The 19,845-nt window shown below is 52.5% G+C and overlaps 6 protein-coding genes across 6 annotated transcripts; 4 read left to right on the forward strand and 2 right to left on the reverse strand.

Annotated features, from left to right (window-relative positions):
• Positions 1–706: 706 nt before the first annotated feature.
• CC77DRAFT_1025369 (hypothetical protein) lies at positions 707–1,757 on the forward strand (the record flags this gene model as incomplete). The annotated part of the gene is made up of 2 exons (XM_018526054.1): positions 707–838; positions 907–1,757. Coding segments are annotated over exons 1-2 (916 nt in total), but the record flags the coding sequence as incomplete, so codon positions are not given.
• Positions 1,758–7,244: 5,487 nt separating this feature from the next.
• CC77DRAFT_488468 (hypothetical protein) lies at positions 7,245–8,769 on the forward strand. Its single transcript, XM_018531891.1, has 2 exons — positions 7,245–8,146; positions 8,250–8,769. Exons 1-2 carry the CDS (start codon positions 7,426–7,428, stop codon positions 8,645–8,647), a joined length of 1,119 nt encoding a protein of 372 aa, XP_018380456.1. The 5' UTR covers positions 7,245–7,425; the 3' UTR covers positions 8,648–8,769.
• Positions 8,770–8,790: 21 nt separating this feature from the next.
• On the reverse strand, positions 8,791–11,117 carry CC77DRAFT_1025374 (hypothetical protein). Its single transcript, XM_018526055.1, has 3 exons — positions 10,986–11,117; positions 10,842–10,869; positions 8,791–10,780 (listed from the first exon to the last, which is right to left on the reverse strand). Exons 1-3 carry the CDS (start codon positions 11,096–11,098, stop codon positions 8,891–8,893), a joined length of 2,031 nt encoding a protein of 676 aa, XP_018380457.1. The 5' UTR covers positions 11,099–11,117; the 3' UTR covers positions 8,791–8,890.
• Positions 11,118–11,254: 137 nt separating this feature from the next.
• CC77DRAFT_1054497 (3-oxoacyl-reductase) lies at positions 11,255–12,446 on the forward strand. The gene is made up of 2 exons (XM_018527800.1): positions 11,255–11,841; positions 11,908–12,446. The coding sequence occupies exons 1-2, from the start codon at positions 11,453–11,455 to the stop codon at positions 12,368–12,370; spliced, it is 852 nt and encodes a 283-aa protein (XP_018380458.1). The 5' UTR covers positions 11,255–11,452; the 3' UTR covers positions 12,371–12,446.
• A 384-nt stretch (positions 12,447–12,830) lies between these two features.
• CC77DRAFT_1025377 (DNA repair protein rad50) lies at positions 12,831–17,399 on the reverse strand. The gene is made up of 2 exons (XM_018526056.1): positions 13,275–17,399; positions 12,831–13,170 (listed from the first exon to the last, which is right to left on the reverse strand). The coding sequence occupies exons 1-2, from the start codon at positions 17,184–17,186 to the stop codon at positions 13,162–13,164; spliced, it is 3,921 nt and encodes a 1,306-aa protein (XP_018380459.1). The 5' UTR covers positions 17,187–17,399; the 3' UTR covers positions 12,831–13,161.
• A 78-nt stretch (positions 17,400–17,477) lies between these two features.
• On the forward strand, positions 17,478–19,582 carry CC77DRAFT_1025379 (blue light regulator 2). The gene is made up of 2 exons (XM_018526057.1): positions 17,478–18,921; positions 18,973–19,582. The coding sequence occupies exons 1-2, from the start codon at positions 17,658–17,660 to the stop codon at positions 19,086–19,088; spliced, it is 1,380 nt and encodes a 459-aa protein (XP_018380460.1). The 5' UTR covers positions 17,478–17,657; the 3' UTR covers positions 19,089–19,582.
• The last annotated feature ends 263 nt before the right edge of the window (positions 19,583–19,845 follow it).

A 19,845-nucleotide genomic window follows, 5' to 3' on the forward strand; every position in this document is an offset into this window, starting at 1 on the left:
CGCCACGCTTGGTAAAATCCGCTTGCAGCGGCTAGTGCATGGGACTCTGAGAGCAGAGAGTGGGCAATTCAGGCCTAGAGCCATTGCCCTCAGGATGGTCTGGCGCCAAGCGGGGTCACATAGTGACCAGGACCCATCGATCATCAGCCGCATCGTTCGTAGCCCGCGCGTCGGCTCCGTATCGCAGCGCTGGCGGCGTCAGGAGGACCAGTGGGCGATGGCACAGCCATGTCAAGATTAGTGGTAGTGGATGGCGCGATGAGGTGAGAGCAGTGGGGAGGCGTGCTGTCTCGTGCCCCAACGGCAACAAGACCGGAGCGACCGCGGGGCGGTTACAGTGAGGGCCCTTGTCAGCAATGCACCACGATGCAAGTCGATCCTTGAAGCGCTGCACCTAAGGTGCCTAGGGATATGCGAGCGATTCAACGGCTGGCGGGATCCAAGCATGACGCTCGAGCTCAGTGGGCGCATTCGCTATTCCCGACTCGTACACACCCTGGTCGCTACTGGAATTTCGCAACTACCTCATGCTCCAGCCATGTTCACACTACCCCAAAGTCTGCTAAGGGAATCTCATGCAGCTTAAACAGCGCCGGGAAGCGAAACATGTCCTCGCCGCCCTAGCCCGCTCGCAAGCATCTGTTTAAATACCTGTCACTTCCGCTGCTTCCCCGATGCAAGCGGCTTTTCACTCCCACCATTCGATGTGATCTTCGTTTACCGTCCACCGTCGTAGTTCACGTTTCGCACTACCACACTCGTTGGCCGTTACCATGTTCTCCTTTCCATTAGGCTTGTTCCCCAATTGGAGTTGGTTCTGTATCTTTTTGGCGCTCTTGTATGTCAACCACGGCTGCCATGAATGGCCTTCCCCGCACTTTGGACGACACTGACTCGCTACCACAGTTTGTTTCGATATGTCAGACTATGGGTTAACCTGGCGAGCAACTGGACCTACACGCCCATCCAGCCAGTCGATGACCCGACCATCACATCCAAGGACATGACTGTCATCATCCCGACAGTTGCCGAAAACCTTCAGCAGTTGAAAGAGACGGTCCAAAGCGCATACCGTCTCGAGCCATTGGAACTTCTCCTCGTCACACCCGACTCGCGAGTGAAGCGTGTGTATCAGATGGTGGAAGAGCTGGGCAGCCCCAAGATCATCCAAGTCCTATCAGTCAGTCAGGCCAACAAGCGTCGACAGCTATGCCGAGCCATCCCCGAAGTCGAGACCAAGATTACCCTCCTCCTTGACGACGACGTGTGGTTACCCGAGAAGTTTACCAAATGGATTCTTGCCCCCTTTGAGGATCCACGTGTTGGAGGTGTTGGTACCAACCAGCAGATCCGCCGCTTCAACCGCTCCAACATCTGGGAGTTCTTGGGTGCCATCTACCTGGTCAGGAGGAACTTTGACTGTACAGCTTGCAACTGGATAGACGGTGGCCTACCATGCTTGTCTGGACGCGCGGTTGCCTATCGTTCCGAGATCCTACAAGACCCCAATTTTACCTACGGCTTCACACATGAGACATGGGGCAGCGATCATTTCTTGAATGCCGATGACGACAACTTCATCACGCGCTGGTTGTTTTCACACAACTGGAAGATCCAGATGCAAAACCACCGCGAGTGCGAGGTCGAGACAACACTCGAGGACGACTCGAAGTATCTGCGTCAATGTCTGCGTTGGGTCCGCTCCAATTGGAGGAGCAACCTGACTAGCTTGACAGAGGGTTACATGTGGATGGTGAGTGCCGCTAGTTCCAATATTTGCACAGATTTCGCGTTGTTGGACGCCAAGCCAGCCCCTCTTTTGCCTGCGCCGATTCGTACTACCTTTGCTAATCCTTGCGCCATAGAACTACCCATGGTCCCTCTACGCCGTCTTCCAGACAACGCTTACGCAATGGGCCTTCCTCCTTGATTGCGCCCTGTTCGTCTCAGTCTACCTGGCGCTGCTGGAGGCAGGATACTACGCAGCAGAGGATGACAAGCAAGCTCACGCGGACAAGTGGCAGCGCTCGCTTTTCTGGGCCCTGTTCATTGCGCACTGGGTCTTCGCGAAGACGATCAAGCTAATTCCCCATTTGTTAAGAAACCCGGGCGACGTCCGCTTCGTCCCGGTCTCGATTCTTTTCGGTTATTTCCACAATCTCATCAAGCTCTACGGCTGCATCACCGTGACAGAGGTATGTCGTGATTCACGCACCATCGCGTTCCCTTCCACATAGCTAACAGCTGGCCAACAGACCACATGGGGTACTCGCGAGGGTGCAGATGCCGACGACAACATCAGAATGTTGCCTATCCCACCCATGGCCACCATTACCCCTCCCCTGACGCCGCCGCCAGGCGGACGCGTGCTTCGCGAGCGAGGCGCCGGTTTTCCGATGATGAACTAGACGACGATTTCCATTTTTAGTCGGCATTCCAGGCCTCGGCTGCAGTTTTTGATGCAGTAATGTTAGACGCATCTGAGTTTGAAGCATTGCATCTACCAGTACACGGAAGGTAGAGCAACGCTATGTTGTTTCATACTATTGAGCGTGGCAGCTCTCGGATACCAAAATGGGCCCGGCCGGATGCAAGGTGTTCAAGGAGTTTTACGGATATGGACGAGTTTGCAGCGTCTTCCCATGCGCGATGTTGGTGAATACCCAACCATGTAGTTTATGCAAAAGTCACAGCAAATGACAATGATGATGACCGTTGAAACAGTGCCTTCTCTACACGCTCGTGTCGCACGCGACTGCTTTGGGAACACGTTTGACATTTGTGCAACCGCGGCACAAAAACTCCATCCCAACATCACATCCTGTTTCCCGAGCAACACACGACCCCCCTGGTCAGTCGTCTTAGGCGTCCTACCCGCGCTGCACGGTCTCCAAGTAGCGCGAACCATCACCCGCATCGAGGACATCGCCTGCTTCATCGTTTAGGGTAAAGATGTGGGAGTCTGGGCCGCGTCGAGACAAATAGCGGCACGTTATCTGAGACAGACGCACTACGAAGAATACAGGCAGGCAATACTCCCGACGAACCACTCCAAGACGGCAGGTGCGAAGAGCATGTACCTGGGTACCCCTCGGTTTACGGGATAAGGAATTGATGAACCCACTCCCCAAGTCTCGGAACAACCTCGTATCTCCGCTTTCGGCCATGGCCCGCAGAATCGTTTAATCCATGGCTTTTGGGCAATGTCACTCTCGCAGCTGGCGCTTTTTCACACCAGTCGCTCCTTTCTTCTACTGCGGCCGTGTACTCCGTTCAACATCGGCTGCAGTAAGCTTTCGAGGGTTAACGACGCTCTAGGACATTCCACTCTCCTATCATGACCCGATGGCGCTGAAAAGTCGATGGCGTCCAAAGGTCTTCCCACCAACGAAGACGCCCACTCAAGCGGGCCTGCATGCTGCACGTCCTAGCTGAAGCTTCAAGGGAAACCATGCCGGCGCCGAACTTCTCATGCACACTTGCATCGCTGGCCCTCATCAAACATCATCGTGCGTCGCGGCAATTTTCCTCACTGCCCACGACAAAAATTCTACGTCTTGTAAACAGGGACGATGACGGACGACAGATGCATGAGCCCTGGTCTTCTAGCGAGCCAGCAAATCGTACGGAAGAGACCCTTTGCTCAAACCTTATGCTGGTCATCCCGCTCCCGCAGGCCTGTGTGTCCAGAGCCAAGCACCTGCGCTAGGCTGGCGCTGTCCGCGGCGCGACGCCTGACCCATTTCTCCACCTCTCGTCATAGCTGCCCACCACTGCGCACGCAGCATTCACAACAGATGGGACAGCAAGCATCGAACAGCACACATGTACATTGAGACTCCATAACCAAGCTGCTACAAGTCCCTGTGCCGCATCCCCGATGCAACACGCTGTAGACCAGTTAGGCACCGACTTGCAGTTCGACACTCGCGTGCCGTGCCCCAGAGCATTTACTAGTACCGGGTGGAACATTGTTATTGGTGCCTGGCTGATCAAAAGTACTTCAAATGCTCAGGTGCAGACTGGGCGAGCGCCACACACTAGCCGAGCTGGTGATGACCATCTCCAATCGAGATGACATGACTGCTTAATATACACAATTGCAAGATGGCGTAACATACTTGCATCTCCATGTAATACAACATGGGTCGGGATACCTAACGACTGCAGCGCAATCACCTTGCATGTCTGGACAATTGTCTTTCGCTCGATCTTGCTTGTCAGCATCCGAGACGTTGTCCAAGCAGCTGGGTCGAAGGCGAAAACTCTGCACATCTCGCTTCACGCGCGAGACACGCTGTCGGGACAAACATAAGCATGCAAAAACATTCACATGCCTTTCACATTTATCCAGTTATCTTGCTCCAGGGACCTTATGCGCGAAGCTCCAAATTACTCGTACACGTTCAAGAAAGAGGGCATGGGCCGTCATGCAATGCTTACAATACCCACTTCACTCTTGCCAGGGCGGATTGCGCTAATGTCATGTTGGCTAATACTGCGACAGCAAAGACTGTGTACTTGCGGAGTCCCATCGACTTCCTTAGCCCCTACAGATGCTGACCCTCTGACGACATCGGACATCTAGCCTAAGTTCCAAAAGGCCCAGATCTGCTCCGTAGGTTATATGAAGCTACTGATCATGCAAGCTTTGGATCTGCTCATGATCGTGTCATGTTTGTCTGACACAAAGGCTGGAGCCGTCAAGGGCAAAGCTCGACAGTCCCGCGACTCCGCAACTGACAGCAACTTTCAAGTTCAACATACGCATGCAGCTCACTCGACATCCGCAATCCCTTCTGCTACTGCACCTGGACTGCTTGATTGAAGTATCTTAATTGCCACCTTTCGACCACAACCTGTCCCTAAGGGATAAGCCCTGAAGTTAGGCGCATCCGAGGTAGCGTCGCGCCGTGCCGGTCGTGAACCGAGATCCAGCGGCAAGCACGAGCTGCAAATCATTCTGAGTCAGGACCCTTTGCATTGGTGGTGCAGTTATGCCCGTATGTTGTTCGTCACGGTACAGCCTCGGATTTATCTACTGGGAAGGCCTTCGTCTCGGTGCAGGGGTCACGTGCTCAGATACGATCTGACCAGTCAGTCACGAAATCTCTAAGTATCCAGGAACGTTGCAACGTCGAATTGTGGGGAAGATGCCATATATGTTATCGTCATCGTTTTGACGTACGGCCATGAACTCCACTGGCTTGCGCGTCGATTAATACCGCAGGTATAGGTGGCCTTTTAGGAACCCTTACTAGCCATTCTTAGGCTCGGCGCGACTCTTGTAGAATAGATCCGATCAAGCCTTGCCCACTACGGACCCCGGAGCAAGCGTTACTTTTTCCATGGTTCGTCGATCTTAGATGACGACGTCGTACAATGTCCTCACATGATCATTGTCATCAGCCTACACTAAGAGGCAAGACTTTCTGTCATGGCAAGACCCTGCAGCTACAAGTCAGCCTCAAACAACCAAAGCCATATCCCATTCAAAGGTGCATCTTGATATTATCAGCCACGAAAGCAAATCGTCAATTGCTCGCTCACTAATGGTCGGTCATTTGAACCGAGCGAGCCGCAACACGTACCTCTACTCCACGGCTACAAATGCGCTAAAATGACGTGCATCCCAACTGAGCCATCGCTGACTCGGCGGAAAAAAAACATCAAGGGTCTTGCCTGTCTTCTCCACATTCGCGGCTACTTTCGCTGCATCCAGACTTTTCACCCCACCCTCTTCTCGCACTCAAGATCAAAACAGCCGGACGACCTCTCGGTCCTTGATCATGATTTTAGGCGTTCGGCGCCGCGCGAGTCAGCTGGTAACACTTAACGTCATACATCGCGGGACGACGCCGCCAGACATTCCCATCGTATTTTGAAAAGACTACTCCGATACTAGGCCCACTCGCTGATAGATACTGGCGGATGATGGGCAAACGGGTGTGGGTACAATAACAACTAGTGCCCAGCAGAATTGTGCCATAATGCACTGAAGTGGTAAGCGCTGAGGTGATGTTAGAGACCCAACAGCAATGGTCCATCCGGAGACCCTCTCTTTTGCAAATACAGAGAGGGTCCTGCTGACATTGGTGGAGTTCACTAAAAGCTGAGGTCAATCGGACTGGAGACGCTCAGCCACCACACTGTCACAGTTTGACAGCTCGGCCATACATCTAATTCGCGCATGATGCGAGCTGCCGATACAAGAACTTCGGCAGATGCAGAAAACAGGATCCCCAGTCACATGTCAAGCTCCATCAAAATACAGGGACATTGCAGAGCCTCACATATGCACGACTTCTGAAAATTGTTTGTTGAGCTGCGCGCTGTACTATCGGTGCTTCTCCGGCCCTCTTTGCTCCGCTTACCCCTCCTTCGCTTCCAAACAATCACGGGAATTACTCTGCTTTCCACGCAGTCAAGGGCAAAGCACCAGGGTCAATGCCGCCCGCTCTCGCCTTCCAAGCGAAAGTATATCCGTACCCTCTGCCTAACTGCTACCCCACATTTGCCGTCGGCTTCATAGGCATTGAGTTTGACACCTGTCTTTGTGGCTGGGAAGCGCGGGACGACTAAGCGCCTATCACTGCGCAATCGAAACGAGCTGCCTTTCGGAATCACCTCAGAGTCGGCATCCTGCGTGCAGGGGACGCCTAATTGCAGTACATTACCTCCGTGGAGCGCGTTGGTGAGAGTATGTGGGTTCTGTCCTATGTAGTAGGTACTGCGCTCCCACTGTGATGCCAAGCTGCACAACTCGCATGTGTCTAGAACAAAGGGTCATGGACTTAAAGTGTCCTTGTGCATGACGTGCAGCCACCTGTGTGTCTCGGGTTCAACTAGCCGAGGCCTGTCATCGACGATACATTGTACATGGCCTCGACTACCACTGGTAACACCGTGGTAGAGGATAGCCAAGCCGGAATGTTACTTCGGTCCATCCGGATTCACTCTATAGTTTCTCATGCTCGAAACTCATGTTGTCTCTATGTAGCTCTAATATTGTTAGGTTACGTGAAAGCACATTGCTCATCTACACCTTGCGTCCATCACTGATATTGCCCTGGGGCCAACATGCCAACACTATCTTGTTGAGTCAAAAACAAGTCACCGTTTTTTTACTGGCGAGAATTCTCCACAGATAGCAAGAAATTGACTGTGAATCAATTGTGCTCTGCACGATACAAAAGTGAATACAATAATATACACTATTCGGAGTCTCTTACCCCGCCAACCGAAGTATCGACATCCCCGCATCAAGCCGACCAACAAACATAGTTCTCATGCTCTAGGCATGACAAACCACGAAAGGGTCTTCATACCAAGCAGTTATCGATTTCTCAAGTTTGCCATATCACCACAAGCTTTACTTACCCATCTCCGCGCCCCACGGCCCGCACATCCAGCCAATAATCCGCGATGTCATCCTCAGGGGTCTTAGACACACACATCCATCTATGGCCTTCAACAGCCACCTCATCTTCAAATCATGGCTGGATGTCACCAGGCCACCACCTCGCTAAGAGACACGGCATATCTGACTACCTCACCATCACGTCCCCCCAACCTTCCGGTTTCATCTACGTAGAAACCGATCGGTATCTTCCTTCCGCGGAACCTCCAAGCATTAACGAATCAGACAACGACGAAGATGTAAAAGCCAAGCTGCGGACGTGGGCGAAGGAGCCCTTGGAGGAGCTCCGTTTTCTGGCACGAATCGTGGAGGGAAAGCCAGAGGAGGGCGATGGGTTTGTAGAGAGTGAGGCAAAGAAGATGAAGGGATGTGTGATCTACGCTCCATTTCATTGCGCTCCGCGCGTTTTCAAGGCTTATCTTGATGTTGCAAGGGAAGTGGCCGGACCGAAGCTGTGGCAGTATGTTAAGGGCTTTAGGTACTTGTTGCAAGGGAAAGGAGACGGTGTTGTTGCGAAGATGTTACAAGAGAGCGAGGAGAGTTGGATCCAGAACCTTTGCGCGCTGAAAAGATTAGAAGGAGGTTGTGAGGCGTGGTGCTTTGATGTGGGTGTTGATACACATAGGGATGGAGAGGAACCGATGAAGGCGGTTGGTAAGTTGATTGCAGGACTAAGGCAGTACGAGGAGAAGGAGGGGCATGAGAATCGCGTGAAGTTCGTGCTGAGTAAGTTCATACCCTCCTCTTGCACTTTTGACTACTCCGACATCGTTATTCGTGAACTGCCTTGTTATATGATGTGGTTTAGCTAACTCAGACACCAACCCAGATCACCTCGCCAAACCCCCTCTGTCACCCGACCCTACACCCCCGTCCGACGTCTGGCTCCAAACCATGACGTCTCTCTCCTCGGATAAGGCCATCTTCATGAAACTGTCCGGCGCTTTCAATGAGTTCACTGTTTCGCCGACGCCATCAGATGTACCAACGCTCTTGACTGCCCTTACGCCTTTCCTAAATCACATCTTCCAGTGTTTCCCAGGAAGAGTCATGTTCGGAAGCGACTGGCCGGTGTGCAATGTGGGTGGGCCAGCAGGCGAGCAGGGAAGTTGGAAGCTCTGGAGAGAGGTAGTGAAGACGTGGATGGATAGGAAGGGATACGTAGAAGAGGAGAAGCAGAAGGTCTGGAGAGAGGCTGGGGAAGAAGCATATGGCGTAGCATTGTGAAGAAGCCTATGTAAGCGGCTCCTAAATGGATTCTAGTGACGAAAACATGAATGCATGAAGTCCTTGTGCACATGTACCGATCGAATCGATTAAGATAAAGTCACATTCAACATCAAGTTACATGTTTTGATCTGCAGAAAAGACTTGAAGGATATTCCATACGTAGTAGGACTAGACACTTGTATTCTAACAATATCAAATCACAAAGTTTTAATAAGCAACGGAACTGTATTTTCAGAACAATCATGCATACTCCCCTTCCGCACTAGGTCCTAACAGCACAATAAAGGTTGCTTTCCCTTGAGCAGCTCCTCCGTCGCCTCGTTTGATGTGTCCCAAATATGCACTCAGCTCTCCATCGTCTGTAACTTCAACCGCAACTTCGCGATCCGCCCGATCACCTCGGTATGGAATCAGTCCCTCAAGTTTATGTACCGTAGTACCCGGGTGCTCGTGCATTGCTAGATTCCGTAGTTCGACGACCGAGGGCGTCTGGATGATGGAAAGCCAGACTGATTTGTTAGGGAAGGGAGTCGAGGAGTGTGGATGCAAGCGAAAATACACTGGTAGCGGTATAGACGTGTTCGAGGCGGCTGGGTAGTATTCTTCCGGGTAGTGGTTGTGTGAACTATGCTGCTGATGCTGGGTGGCTGGTTGGTACTGACCGGGCTGGTAGTGGTACCGAGGCGTGTGATCAGGAACAGGAAGTATAGCGGCGTCACTCGCGGCTAACAAGAGAGATGGGTCAATCTGTAGGTCTGAAGTAGTCGGTAGAGAGGACACGGCAGTATATGAGGCACGCGTTGCTTCCTTCCGACCAACACTACTGTGCTGTCTCCCCTTACCGCCTAGTATTGTCGGGTGTGGAGCGACGACAGGCGGTGCTGGCCCAGGCCCCGGTCCTTGGTGTACCTGTTTCTTCTTGCTGGGGTCTTTGGCTGTCTTCTCCTGCTGTTGTCGCTTCATTACATCTCGAGCGAGCACCTCGAGAGCGCGTAGCTTCCGCGCATAGTCAGGATCCTCTTCTCCTTGTGCGAGTGCTGTTGTAAGCTTCTCAGACTCATTGACCCAAGCTTGCTTCAACTCTGTCCAACGTTCCTCGCCAGCTTCGTGCTTGTTTGTAAAATGAGCCGATTTCAACCTGTTGGCAAACATGTTGCGCGTGTGTCTTGTCTGTTGAGGATTGAGACCAAGGAGGTTCTTCGCGTCGGCGAGAGTCATGCGTGCATCCATTGTTCGTAAGCGTTTTGTGACGTCCATGCAGATGACATCAAGTGACAGCGCTCTCTGGCCTCTCGGACGGAAGAGCGCATCGTCATTTTGTAGCACTTCTGGCTCTTGTTGGAACACCTCGGCCAAGTGTTTATCACTTTGAATCAGGTGCTGTACAAGCTGCGACCACTTCTCCGGACCGGCGATTGTCTTCTTGGTAACGTCTTGCTCTTTGCACATTTGAAGGAAGCACTCTCTGACTTGGCGGTATTTGTCGTTGTCCAAACCGAGGTAGGCTTTGGCTTCGTCGATGGTAGTTTCAGAAGGGAATCGCGGAGGTTCGCCGGGAGCGTCGGCTGGCAATCCAGCCCAGCCTCGTGTTCGACGTCTTCGCTTCCGTGTACGCCATTTCTCGTCGCTCTCGGCTTGAAGCTGTTGTTGGCGCAGTTGCTTTCGGACCACCTCTTCAGCGCTCAAACCTGTGACGTCGGGCTCAGGGAGTATAGGCCGAGCCTCGTCCACATATGCCCCACCCTCTTCCTCTTCATCTCTTTGTTGAGCAGCCCCGGACTCGTCTTCGCTTCCGTCATCGCTCGTCGATTCCTCGGCCAAGATTGCATTCCCAAGCTGGTTGATTAGACCATTGCCTGGCACAGGCTTGGCAGGTTTCTTCTTCGGCTTCTTCTGTGTCCTTCCTCCAGCAGTCTTTTGCTTCTTTGGTCTGGCGACACTTTCTCGGAGTAGGAGCTTGAGCCTTAGTCGCAAGCGCAGCAGTTCGCGGTCGTTGATCTGATAACCTTCAGTCTGTAGCGTATCGACCATGTCCTTCTGTGTGTAGTTCTGCTCCCATAGTTGCTGGAGGCGCGCAACGAGGGCGGGGTTTTTGTATGCCGGGTTCTGTTTCGAGGGGAAGTCCCATCGCTGTGACGGTGTCAGCGGAGGCCTTGTAGTGGGTGATGAGAAGGGTGTGATGGTGACTTGCCTTGAACTGTGTCTGAAAGGCGCGCTTGCTAGGGCGACACAGTAAGTATCATGCGTTCTGGACATGTTTGCACGCTAGGATTGAGAGATGACGGCGAAGGCGTACGGCAGCCTGTACGTGGTGCCGCGCGCAATACTTGCATACCTTGGAGTAAATCCCCGGATTTCCCAATACGACATGACCTCTTCTAAGCTCCTCCGCTCCTCAACATAGAGCTGGTAGCATACTGCTTCTTTATCGTCCCAAGAGTAGACCATTCTTGACGTGGCGTTGAATCGCAACAGTAGACTGCGCCTTGCGTGAATTGCGCAAATGGTTCAACTGGAACGCGACACGACCGCCAAGATCTTCGGCCTCGGCTGGGAATGCACCGAGCACGTGGCCCGAAGACGGCAAGCGTCTCACGTATACATCGCACCTACCGAACCAGATTGCGCATAGCGGCATGTATATCATGGCTTCTCCCTGGGCGGACAGTGGTCTTGGACAATTTATTTCCTCTTGTCCGAACAACGCCCATGAAGCTCTGATTAGACCACCCTGAGCCCCTTGTACTGCGCTGTATACCGTCTACCGTACCCCACGCCCCGCACTCGATAGCTACAAAGACCATGTCTCACCAACGCAAGAACAGTCTGTGGACGCCGCCGGCCGCGCAAACCCCTCAGCTGCTGTCCGGAAAGTCCATGATCATCACTGGCGGTGTCACCGGAATTGGCCGCGCAATAGTTCTGGGATATCTCCAGCATGGCGCAAACGTGGCAGTGAACCACTTTGGCGACGACAAATCCGCAACACAGTACCAGACCCTCGTCGACGAGGCAGCTGAGAACTTACAAGATAGCAAAGAAGATGTAGAGAAGAGACTGTTACAAGTGCCCGGCGATGTAGGAAATCCAGAGACAGGCAAGAAGTTGGTAGAGGCTGTGGTGCAAAGATGGGGACGATTGGATGTGGTGATAAGCAATGCGGGTATTTGCGAGTTCAAGGAGTTCTTAGAGTAAGTACCTCGTTCAGCATCCGCATGGTCATGGTAGACATGTAAGAAATTAACACCAATCTGTAGAATCACACCAGATCTCTGGAACTCAACCCTCACGACAAACCTCACCGGCGCATTCCACACCATCCAAGCCGGCGCGAAGCAAATGTCTACCCAATCACCCCCGGGTGGCTCCATCATCGGTATCTCCTCCATCAGCGCGCTTGTTGGCGGCGCATACCAGGGCCACTACACACCTACAAAGGCTGGTGTGCTCTCCCTGATCCAATCTTCCGCATGCGCACTTGGGAAACACAACATCAGATGCAACGCGCTGCTACCGGGTACAATAAAGACACAGCTGAACGAGAAGGATCTCGAGGACGAAGAGAAGCGGAAGTACATGGAAGGCAGGATACCGTTGGGCAGGACTGGCATACCGAGTGATCTTGCTGGGCCAGCAATCTTCCTAGGAAGTGATTTGAGCAGCTATGTCAATGGTGCACAATTGCTGGTCGACGGAGGGCTATTTGTAAACCTTCAATGATCAATTAGAATGGTTAAACTTGGAATACACAGTCGAATAACCAAAACTTGTCTTATGCCCTTCTAATGCGGCTATCACCACTCATCCTCTGATCCTATATATTTATTCCTTTTCCACCATCGTCAACGATATCAATTCCCGTCTCTATTCCGTTACCCCTGAAGCGACCCAAATCACTGCTGACGCCGCCCCATCACCCCTCGTACATGCCATCGATGTCCACCACCTTTCCGCAGTAATCCCAGCCGCGTGGCTGTGTAGTCCAATATTGACTCAATGTTTTCAGCTGATGACCAAGGTAGAGCTCTTGTATCAAATGAGCAAAATGTGATTGGGTGGGGATTAGAAGACTAGGATGGGAGCTGTAACGATCACCACAGCGACGACGTTGTTTCCTTCTTTGTCTTGAAGTGATACACATCGCGGGTCACGGGCTCATGAGTGATAAAAATATGACTGTAGCTAGTGCTGTGGCCTAGCAAGGTATGAAGATGTGCTTTTTTTTCTGTGTTGTACACGAATACTGAAGCACACTCTGGAGACATTACCTAGAAAACACGAGCTCATTTGCCAAACACTGCTGTGTCGGTGTTGGTAGTGACAGATGTTTTGAGATGATACATGCAATCGTTTTGAAAACATTATACCCGATAGTTGAAGTGAAAACTGGGTATTGGTAGGTGTGGTGCTAACTCCGTCGCTATGACGCCCATTACAACTCCTATAATGCGTGAAATCTACCTTGCGCTACTCATTACAGTGAATAAAAATTGCAAAAGTGGATAGTGGGATCAAGAAACCTGTCAAATGTTAGAACCTGTCCGGCTCATTGTTCAAAGGGAACCCTATTGAGGAGGGTGTGTCTACTCGTTGACAGCATCAATGGGCGTTGGAGAGCAGTTACCTCAGCAATATTCTGGCGCTCGATATAACTCTCCTGCCTCACGTCTCTACCAACGCGCCAATACGAGTCTGTGTAATCGGCACAGTTCATCTCGCGCAGGAACTGCTCGTCGTGGGTAATGACTAGTAGCTGGAAATTTGCCTGCTTCCTGCGGCTCTGGATGATCTGGGACAAGGATTCGGCGAGGCCCTTGATATTCTGCTGATCTAGGTTTGTAGTGGGTTCGTCGAGCGCGATGAGACCGCAATTTGTGCCGAAACACTCTGCAAGTGCGAGACGGATCACGATGGAAGCAAGAACCTTCTGGCCAGCGGAACATCGACCTCGCATGTCCATCTCAGTGTCTTGCTTCACCATCACAACGCGATAGTTGTATGTCCGGTTACCTTTACCATCGCCGTCAGATGCGATGCGAATCGTGTCCACATCAGTGCCTTGATACGCGTTGCGCCAAAGTTCAGCTAGGATGCGGTTAATCTCCTCCATCTTGAGTGTATGATACTTCATGATAGCTTTGTCGAGAGCGCCAGCGTAGCGTCCCAAGTCTTCGATAGCAGCCTTAGTCGTCTCGACCTTGATATGCGCCTCGCGATATTGCTCAGCAGAGTTCTTGTAGAGATCTTGCCACTCTTTCATAAGGTCTTGCAGATGGTCGTCTTTGTTCTTCATGTCGCGCTCTACGCCTGTCTTGGCAATACTCAGTTGTCTATATTCGTTGTCCCAGTATCGAGCTTGGTTTTCGAAGTGTTCCTTGTCACGCTCAGCTCCTAGCTCTTCAAGTTTCCTGATTTCGACTTCCAAGCTGTCAAGTGAGCGCTTGGCTTTTCGGTAGCGCAAGTTGTCGCTAATCGAGCGCTTGTTCGCCTCGGTGTCACGCATAGTATCTTCAAGCTTTTTGATTTTACGAGTCGCATCAGACATGTCGGTCTCGATGCGTGCGATCTCGCCCTGTAGATTCTCAATTTCTCGGTGAGTGCGCGCAAGCTGTTGTGGCCCGCCACGATTGACGTACGAATCGATTTCTTCGTTTGCCTGGTTAAGTTGACGCACACTGTCGGACAATCTAGAGGCTTCGTCATGGGCACGCTGAACGCGATCGTTACCCCTGCGATTGATGTCGTCGTACTTATACTGCGCTTGCTCAATCTCAGGATCAATGCTGCTGATCTGCTCGTCGAAGCTGCGTATGGCCTCTCGCTGCTTGTTGTTCTCCTTCTTGAAATCCTCCACTCGATCAGCAAGAGCCCTCTTCTCTTTTAATTTTGATTGTGCGCTGTTCAAGTCGGCGTTGACGTCACGCACGCTCAGCTCTAGAGTTGTAATGAGGTTGCGCGACTTATCTCTAGCAGCAGTGAGTTGCTCGAGCGTCGTCCTAGCGTTCCGACTGTCTTCAGACACTCGCTTCAGATCGGCCTGAATAGCATCGATGCCTCGCGAAAGTCCGGCAGCCTTCTGCTTCTGTGCCAACTCTTTGATTTCCGCCTCGAGTTCCTGCGCCCTGCTATAGTACCCCACAATGGTCTGCACTTCTTTTGATAAAGATTCGACCTCCTGCTTCGCAACTTCCAGATCATAGATGACAGCATCCTGATCCTCGAGCTGCTTGTTGAGAACGTCGCGTTCAGCAGTCAGCTTGGTAAGGCTAGAATGAATTGCAGGAAGTTCCGTGTCTCGTAGACGAGTTGCAAGTTCGTAGCTGGGTTTAGCATTACGAGCTGCCTCAAGTTCAGCGAAGATTTCTTCCGCGTTGTCTGCTTGCATGTTCTTCTTCGCCTTTGCGACGATATCCTTGAGTCCGCTTATGAAACCCGCAGTCGTGAAGTCTTCTTCCTCATCGTCATGAAGGCTTCTCTTACAGAGACGACAAACATTGTGCTGCTCAGCGTACTGCAGGCATTTGCTCATGTAGTCGATCTGCGCCTCAAATTTGGCTTTGTCTGAAGAGCTCGCCTCGTATTCCTCCTCCAGCTGTGCCAAGGTTTCGTCGAAATCAGATACGTCATCCTTCTGTATAGACTGCTTGACGGTCGCTTCGTACTTCTGGAGCTCAGCACGCTTCTGCTTTAACTGCGACTCCAGACTTGACATCTGAAAGTTGACCTTGTCCAGTTTGGTCTGCGCAATATCGCGGCGAGACCCAGCCTCCTTAACCTCGCCCGACTTCTCAGCCAGTACCTGCTGAAATGTTGTCTCTAGAGTAGCGGGATCCCAATCGGAGTCAATTAGCTGCGAAAGGCGCTGGTTGTGCACCTTTTTCATGGTTGCTAAGCTGTGTTGCTGATTCTGCAGCTCATCTCGTTTGACATCAACTGATGCAGACTCGCGAGCCTGCTTTGAAGCGTCACCAAACTCAGCCGTCAGCCTCTCTTTCTGATCTTCGAGTGTTCGTACGTCGTTGGATGCTTCGGAGATACGTTGATCGAAGCGCTCAGAATTCGCTGTGGCAATGGCAATCTGAAGCTGCTTTTCGACATCACGCTTTTTGTCTTGGAGAATGGCCTCACTACCCTCATCGGCCTTGATTTGATTCATGTCCTTCTGAAGTTCGGAAATGCGCTTGTCGTTGTTTGTGATCTGGCTCCGCGCAGACTCCTTGCTCTGGCTGAGACCCGACTTGCGTGTGTTTAGCTGATTGAGGTTGTCTTGAGCCTCACGTAGGTCGCGCTGCGTCTCCTCACGAGTTCGATCAAGAACCTTGTTCTGGTCGCGAGACATTTTGTTCAAGATTTGTTGGAATTCTACCACCTGCTTCTCCGTCACGTCATAGTCAAACCCTCGGACAGCATGTCGCTTAGCAGCTTCTTTGATGGAGTTTTCGCGCTGCTGAATTTGACGCTCATACTGCTCCTTTTGCGCCTCGTATTTACCAATCTCACTCTGCTTCGCTCCAAGAGCGTCTCTGTCAACTTCAAGTTCGTTCTTGAGCTCGAGATATTGGCCCCGAAACTCTTTGGCTTGGGTAGAGTATGTGGCGACGCGCTCTTCATACTGATCTAGCATGTCCTGAAGTTCGTCATCCGACTCGGCCAGCTCCTTTATGCTGTCTTGAAGCTCGGTGACATTTTGCTTATGGATGCCCAGCGTGCTGCGCTTGGCTTTCAGCTCTTCAACCAGCTGCACGAAGCGCGCAGCGTGGTCGTAAGCGTCCGAAGCTTCCTGTTTCGCCGCGGTACATTTCGCATCTAGGTCTTCGTAGGAAACTCGCAGCTCCTCGATTTCATCATACAACCCAGCCTGCTTTTCTTCGCTCGTCTTGGCGCGCGACTTGTCCTCTTTGGCATTGGCTTCGATAATTTTGAGCTGGCCCAAGTCAATATTTTTGTCTTTCCGAATCTTCTTGATGTTGTCGATAGCTTTGGTGTATTTCATGGCTTCGAAGATTTCGTCAAACTTCTTTTTGAGGGTAGATGCGTCGCTCAAGGGCCACAAGCTGTCTTCTTGGTGGCAGAAGATGACGTTCTCGAGGATGGCTTTGGACACGCCAAGGTACTGAGGGATGATCTGGTCAAGCTCGGCAACACGGGTTGAGATGGAATGCTTCTCGCCATCTTTGATCATGAGGAGTGAGCCTTCTAGGGTCTTCTGGCTCCTCGCGTTCTTCTTGACAGTGACTTGCATGTTGCGAGTGGCGACCATGCGCACCCCGGAAGTAGAGCGGAAAGAGAGTTTGACCTGCGCCATGAGCTCCTTCTCATTGCGCAGGCTGGGGTCGTGGAGGAAGGCGCCTCCAGTCTTGCTGCTTGACGGCAACTCGCCGGTAGTCGCATACTTGAGGGACTCGATGATGGTCGTCTTTCCAGAGCCGTTCCAGCCGACAATGAGGGTGAGTGGCGCGGTGAACTGGATGGTCTCGCCCTTCTCAGGTCCGAAGGAGCGGATGCCCTGTATCATCATGCGGTCGATTTTGGACATGATGACGGTACACGCTGCTGGCGCTGGCACTGCCTCTCTGTGGGTGTGCGGAGGGGTTTGTGAGGAGATGCGGCTTGCACGCCCGCGGTCGAGCTGGTAAGAGAGCGTGTGGGCTGCTGCGTGCGCAGGCAGTCGGCGGCAGCCTGACACGCGTTGTGCCTGTGGCGCGGTGTCACGTGTCGGGGAAAGCGCAAAAAGGCCGTGCACATTGGGCTCGCAAGCGCAACGGTGTTGTCGTCATGCCAAAGTTGCGCATGGGCATGCACACAACATAGAAATCCCATCTTACTTTCGGGGAAGCCGTCCGCGCCTATCACCCGCGGTTTCACTACACGACTCCACTCCATATGCAAAATCAAACGGTCGTGCATTTGCAAAGCCATGGCGCAATACCAAAATGGCGGTGCTGAGGTACGATGACTAGCCCTGCATCCCCGGCAAATCTGAACGACAGTCTCATGTGTGTAGATGATGGCCGGACTCCCCATGCACGCCCAGGGCCAGGAGTTTAATGGGCTGCCCATGGACGATGGCATGCAGTCGATGGATCTGGATATGGGGTCTCTGGACGGAGCCGAGGGCGGCCAGAACGGCGGCTTCTCCTTCGCGGATCCACAGATGCAGGCGGCCAGTGTACCAGCCAGCAGCACCATGGGCGACATGCAAATGACAGGCGCAGGCGCTGGGCCTCTACCGACCGGCTTCGGCGCCCCCAACATGAACCCCTCTGGCAGCACACTGACCGAGTTCACCAAGCGGCGGAACTGGTCGCAGCGCGTGCTCGAGGAGCTGCGCGACCTGCTGCACATACTGACTCCCGACGGCAGGATCCTCTACGTCTCGCCCTCGTGCAAAGCCCTCACGGGCTGGGAGCCCTCGCACGTCATGGGCCGCTTCATCAACGAGTTCATCCACCCCGACGACATTGGCATCTTCGTCAAGGAGTTCAACGAGTCCATCGCCTCGGGCAACCCGCTGCGCTTCTTCTATCGCTTCCGCAAGACGGATGACTCGTGGGCCATCTTCGAGTCCCACGGCCATCCGCACCTCAGCAGCGACCAGAACACGTTCGCGCCGCCCAACTCCATCAACTGCCGCGGCTTCTTCATGATGGCCCGCCCCTACCCGACCAAGAACGCCGCCCTCCTCGACTCCTTCCTCGAGCACAAGATCGAGAACGAGCGCCTGATGAAGCGCATTGCCGAGCTTAAGCGAGAGGAGCAGGACGAGCAGGACGACTGGGCCAAGAAGATCGAGGGCACCGCTACCTCCGTCACGCCTTCAGAATCACACGTCACGCAGAACATGAGCCAGGCCGATGCCGCTTCCTATGCCCAGATGCCTCCGCCAGCCAAGCCCGTCATCTCAAACACCGCCCTGACCCGCCAGAACCTCGACGAAGCCCTCGCCGCAAGCAAACCGGACAGTATCAACGACAAGATGATGCGGTACGAGGGCGCAAACCATCTCGAGACAATCGAAATGTTGACCGGTCTTCGGTACAGGGACGGCGAGCGCTCGCAGGGTATCAGCACCGGCGATGCAAGCCCGAACCTTATACGCGGCGACGCTGGCATACAGATATCGCTAGACCGCGATGGCAGAAATTCTTCTGACAAGAAAAAGAAACTCAAAATTGCTGATGAATATGTATGCACAGACTGCGGCACCTTGGACTCGCCTGAATGGCGCAAGGGTCCAAATGGGCCCAAGACGCTATGCAATGCGTGCGGACGTGAGTCGCCAAATCCTGGTCCAGGAACATGTGACATACTGACTGTGATAGTGCGCTGGGCAAAGAAAGAAAAGAAAAAACAACAAGGTCCTACCAGCATGCCGATTGGAAGTGGCATGATGCATACACCATCAATGCCAATGCATAGCAGTACGGGCAGTAGCTAGACCTACTTGTATGCTGCAGGCGACCTTGATGCTTGTTTTTATTAGTACGAGTGCGATTTGATACGGGTTCCGTGGAGTTTCTTGCGGGTTTCTTTATTCACTATTTTTACCGGACTTATAGGCGTCGGGCATATCAACGGCGTTGCATTTGTGGCTCTCCACGAAATACGGGGCTGATGTTCTTCAGGATTGGCATATGATTCCCAGGACCATGGATAGATTCAGGCTTAGCAACGATACCACCTCTCTGTAACGACAATTGCAAACTGCGATAGCAAATGATTCGTATATCACCAATCCACAGCGAGCCCTAAGCGAAGACGCTGGAAAGCAGTCTGCGGCATTGCCAAGAGATGTGCAACAAGCATAGTATACGCGGAATGGTGATCCTCCACGATTACGCTGAGCTATCGGCATGTGAGACTTCCACAACTAGTGGAACTTCCCGAAAGATCTACCATCAGATTTTGGGGCTCATGCGTCCTCGTTTCCCTGATTTGCTCGTACATTTCGTTCGTTCAGTTGGGTATCAGAGTGTACGAGCCAGCCAATCAGACGGCAAGCATCAGTTGCCAAATGTGGCAAGACCGGCCCTAGGGCACATAGCCGCTTGAACAGTCTTGGACTCCAGAATCCTGGTAAACGTTTTTGAGATACGCGAGCTGCAATGTTAGACCTCATCGTGTGCGGTGTGAGTGTTAATACGACGTCTTCGAGGTCTAAAACAAGGACTTTGACTTCAACCTATGTTACTGCA

Source organism: Alternaria alternata (assembly GCF_001642055.1).
Source record: "Alternaria alternata strain SRC1lrK2f unplaced genomic scaffold CC77scaffold_28, whole genome shotgun sequence".
Classification (NCBI taxonomy): domain Eukaryota; kingdom Fungi; phylum Ascomycota; class Dothideomycetes; order Pleosporales; family Pleosporaceae; genus Alternaria; species Alternaria alternata.

Excerpts from the sequence above, each read along its gene's own strand:
- CC77DRAFT_1025374 (XM_018526055.1), bottom strand. The coding sequence starts at position 11,098 with ATGGTCTACTCTTGGGACGATAAAGAAGCAGTATGCTACCAGCTCTAT. Across the intron at positions 10,870-10,985 it reads ATCCGGGGATTTACTCCAAG|CAAGCGCGCCTTTCAGACAC; the intron begins GTATGCAAGTAT and ends GTGTCGCCCTAG. Across the intron at positions 10,781-10,841 it reads CCTTTCAGACACAGTTCAAG|CGATGGGACTTCCCCTCGAA; the intron begins GCAAGTCACCAT and ends ACACCGTCACAG.
- CC77DRAFT_1025379 (XM_018526057.1), top strand. The coding sequence starts at position 17,658 with ATGGCCGGACTCCCCATGCACGCCCAGGGCCAGGAGTTTAATGGGCTG. Across the intron at positions 18,922-18,972 it reads GCTATGCAATGCGTGCGGAC|TGCGCTGGGCAAAGAAAGAA; the intron begins GTGAGTCGCCAA and ends TGACTGTGATAG.
- CC77DRAFT_1025377 (XM_018526056.1), bottom strand. The coding sequence starts at position 17,186 with ATGTCCAAAATCGACCGCATGATGATACAGGGCATCCGCTCCTTCGGA.
- CC77DRAFT_1054497 (XM_018527800.1), top strand. The coding sequence starts at position 11,453 with ATGTCTCACCAACGCAAGAACAGTCTGTGGACGCCGCCGGCCGCGCAA. Across the intron at positions 11,842-11,907 it reads GAGTTCAAGGAGTTCTTAGA|AATCACACCAGATCTCTGGA; the intron begins GTAAGTACCTCG and ends ACCAATCTGTAG.
- CC77DRAFT_488468 (XM_018531891.1), top strand. The coding sequence starts at position 7,426 with ATGTCATCCTCAGGGGTCTTAGACACACACATCCATCTATGGCCTTCA. Across the intron at positions 8,147-8,249 it reads TCGCGTGAAGTTCGTGCTGA|ATCACCTCGCCAAACCCCCT; the intron begins GTAAGTTCATAC and ends ACACCAACCCAG.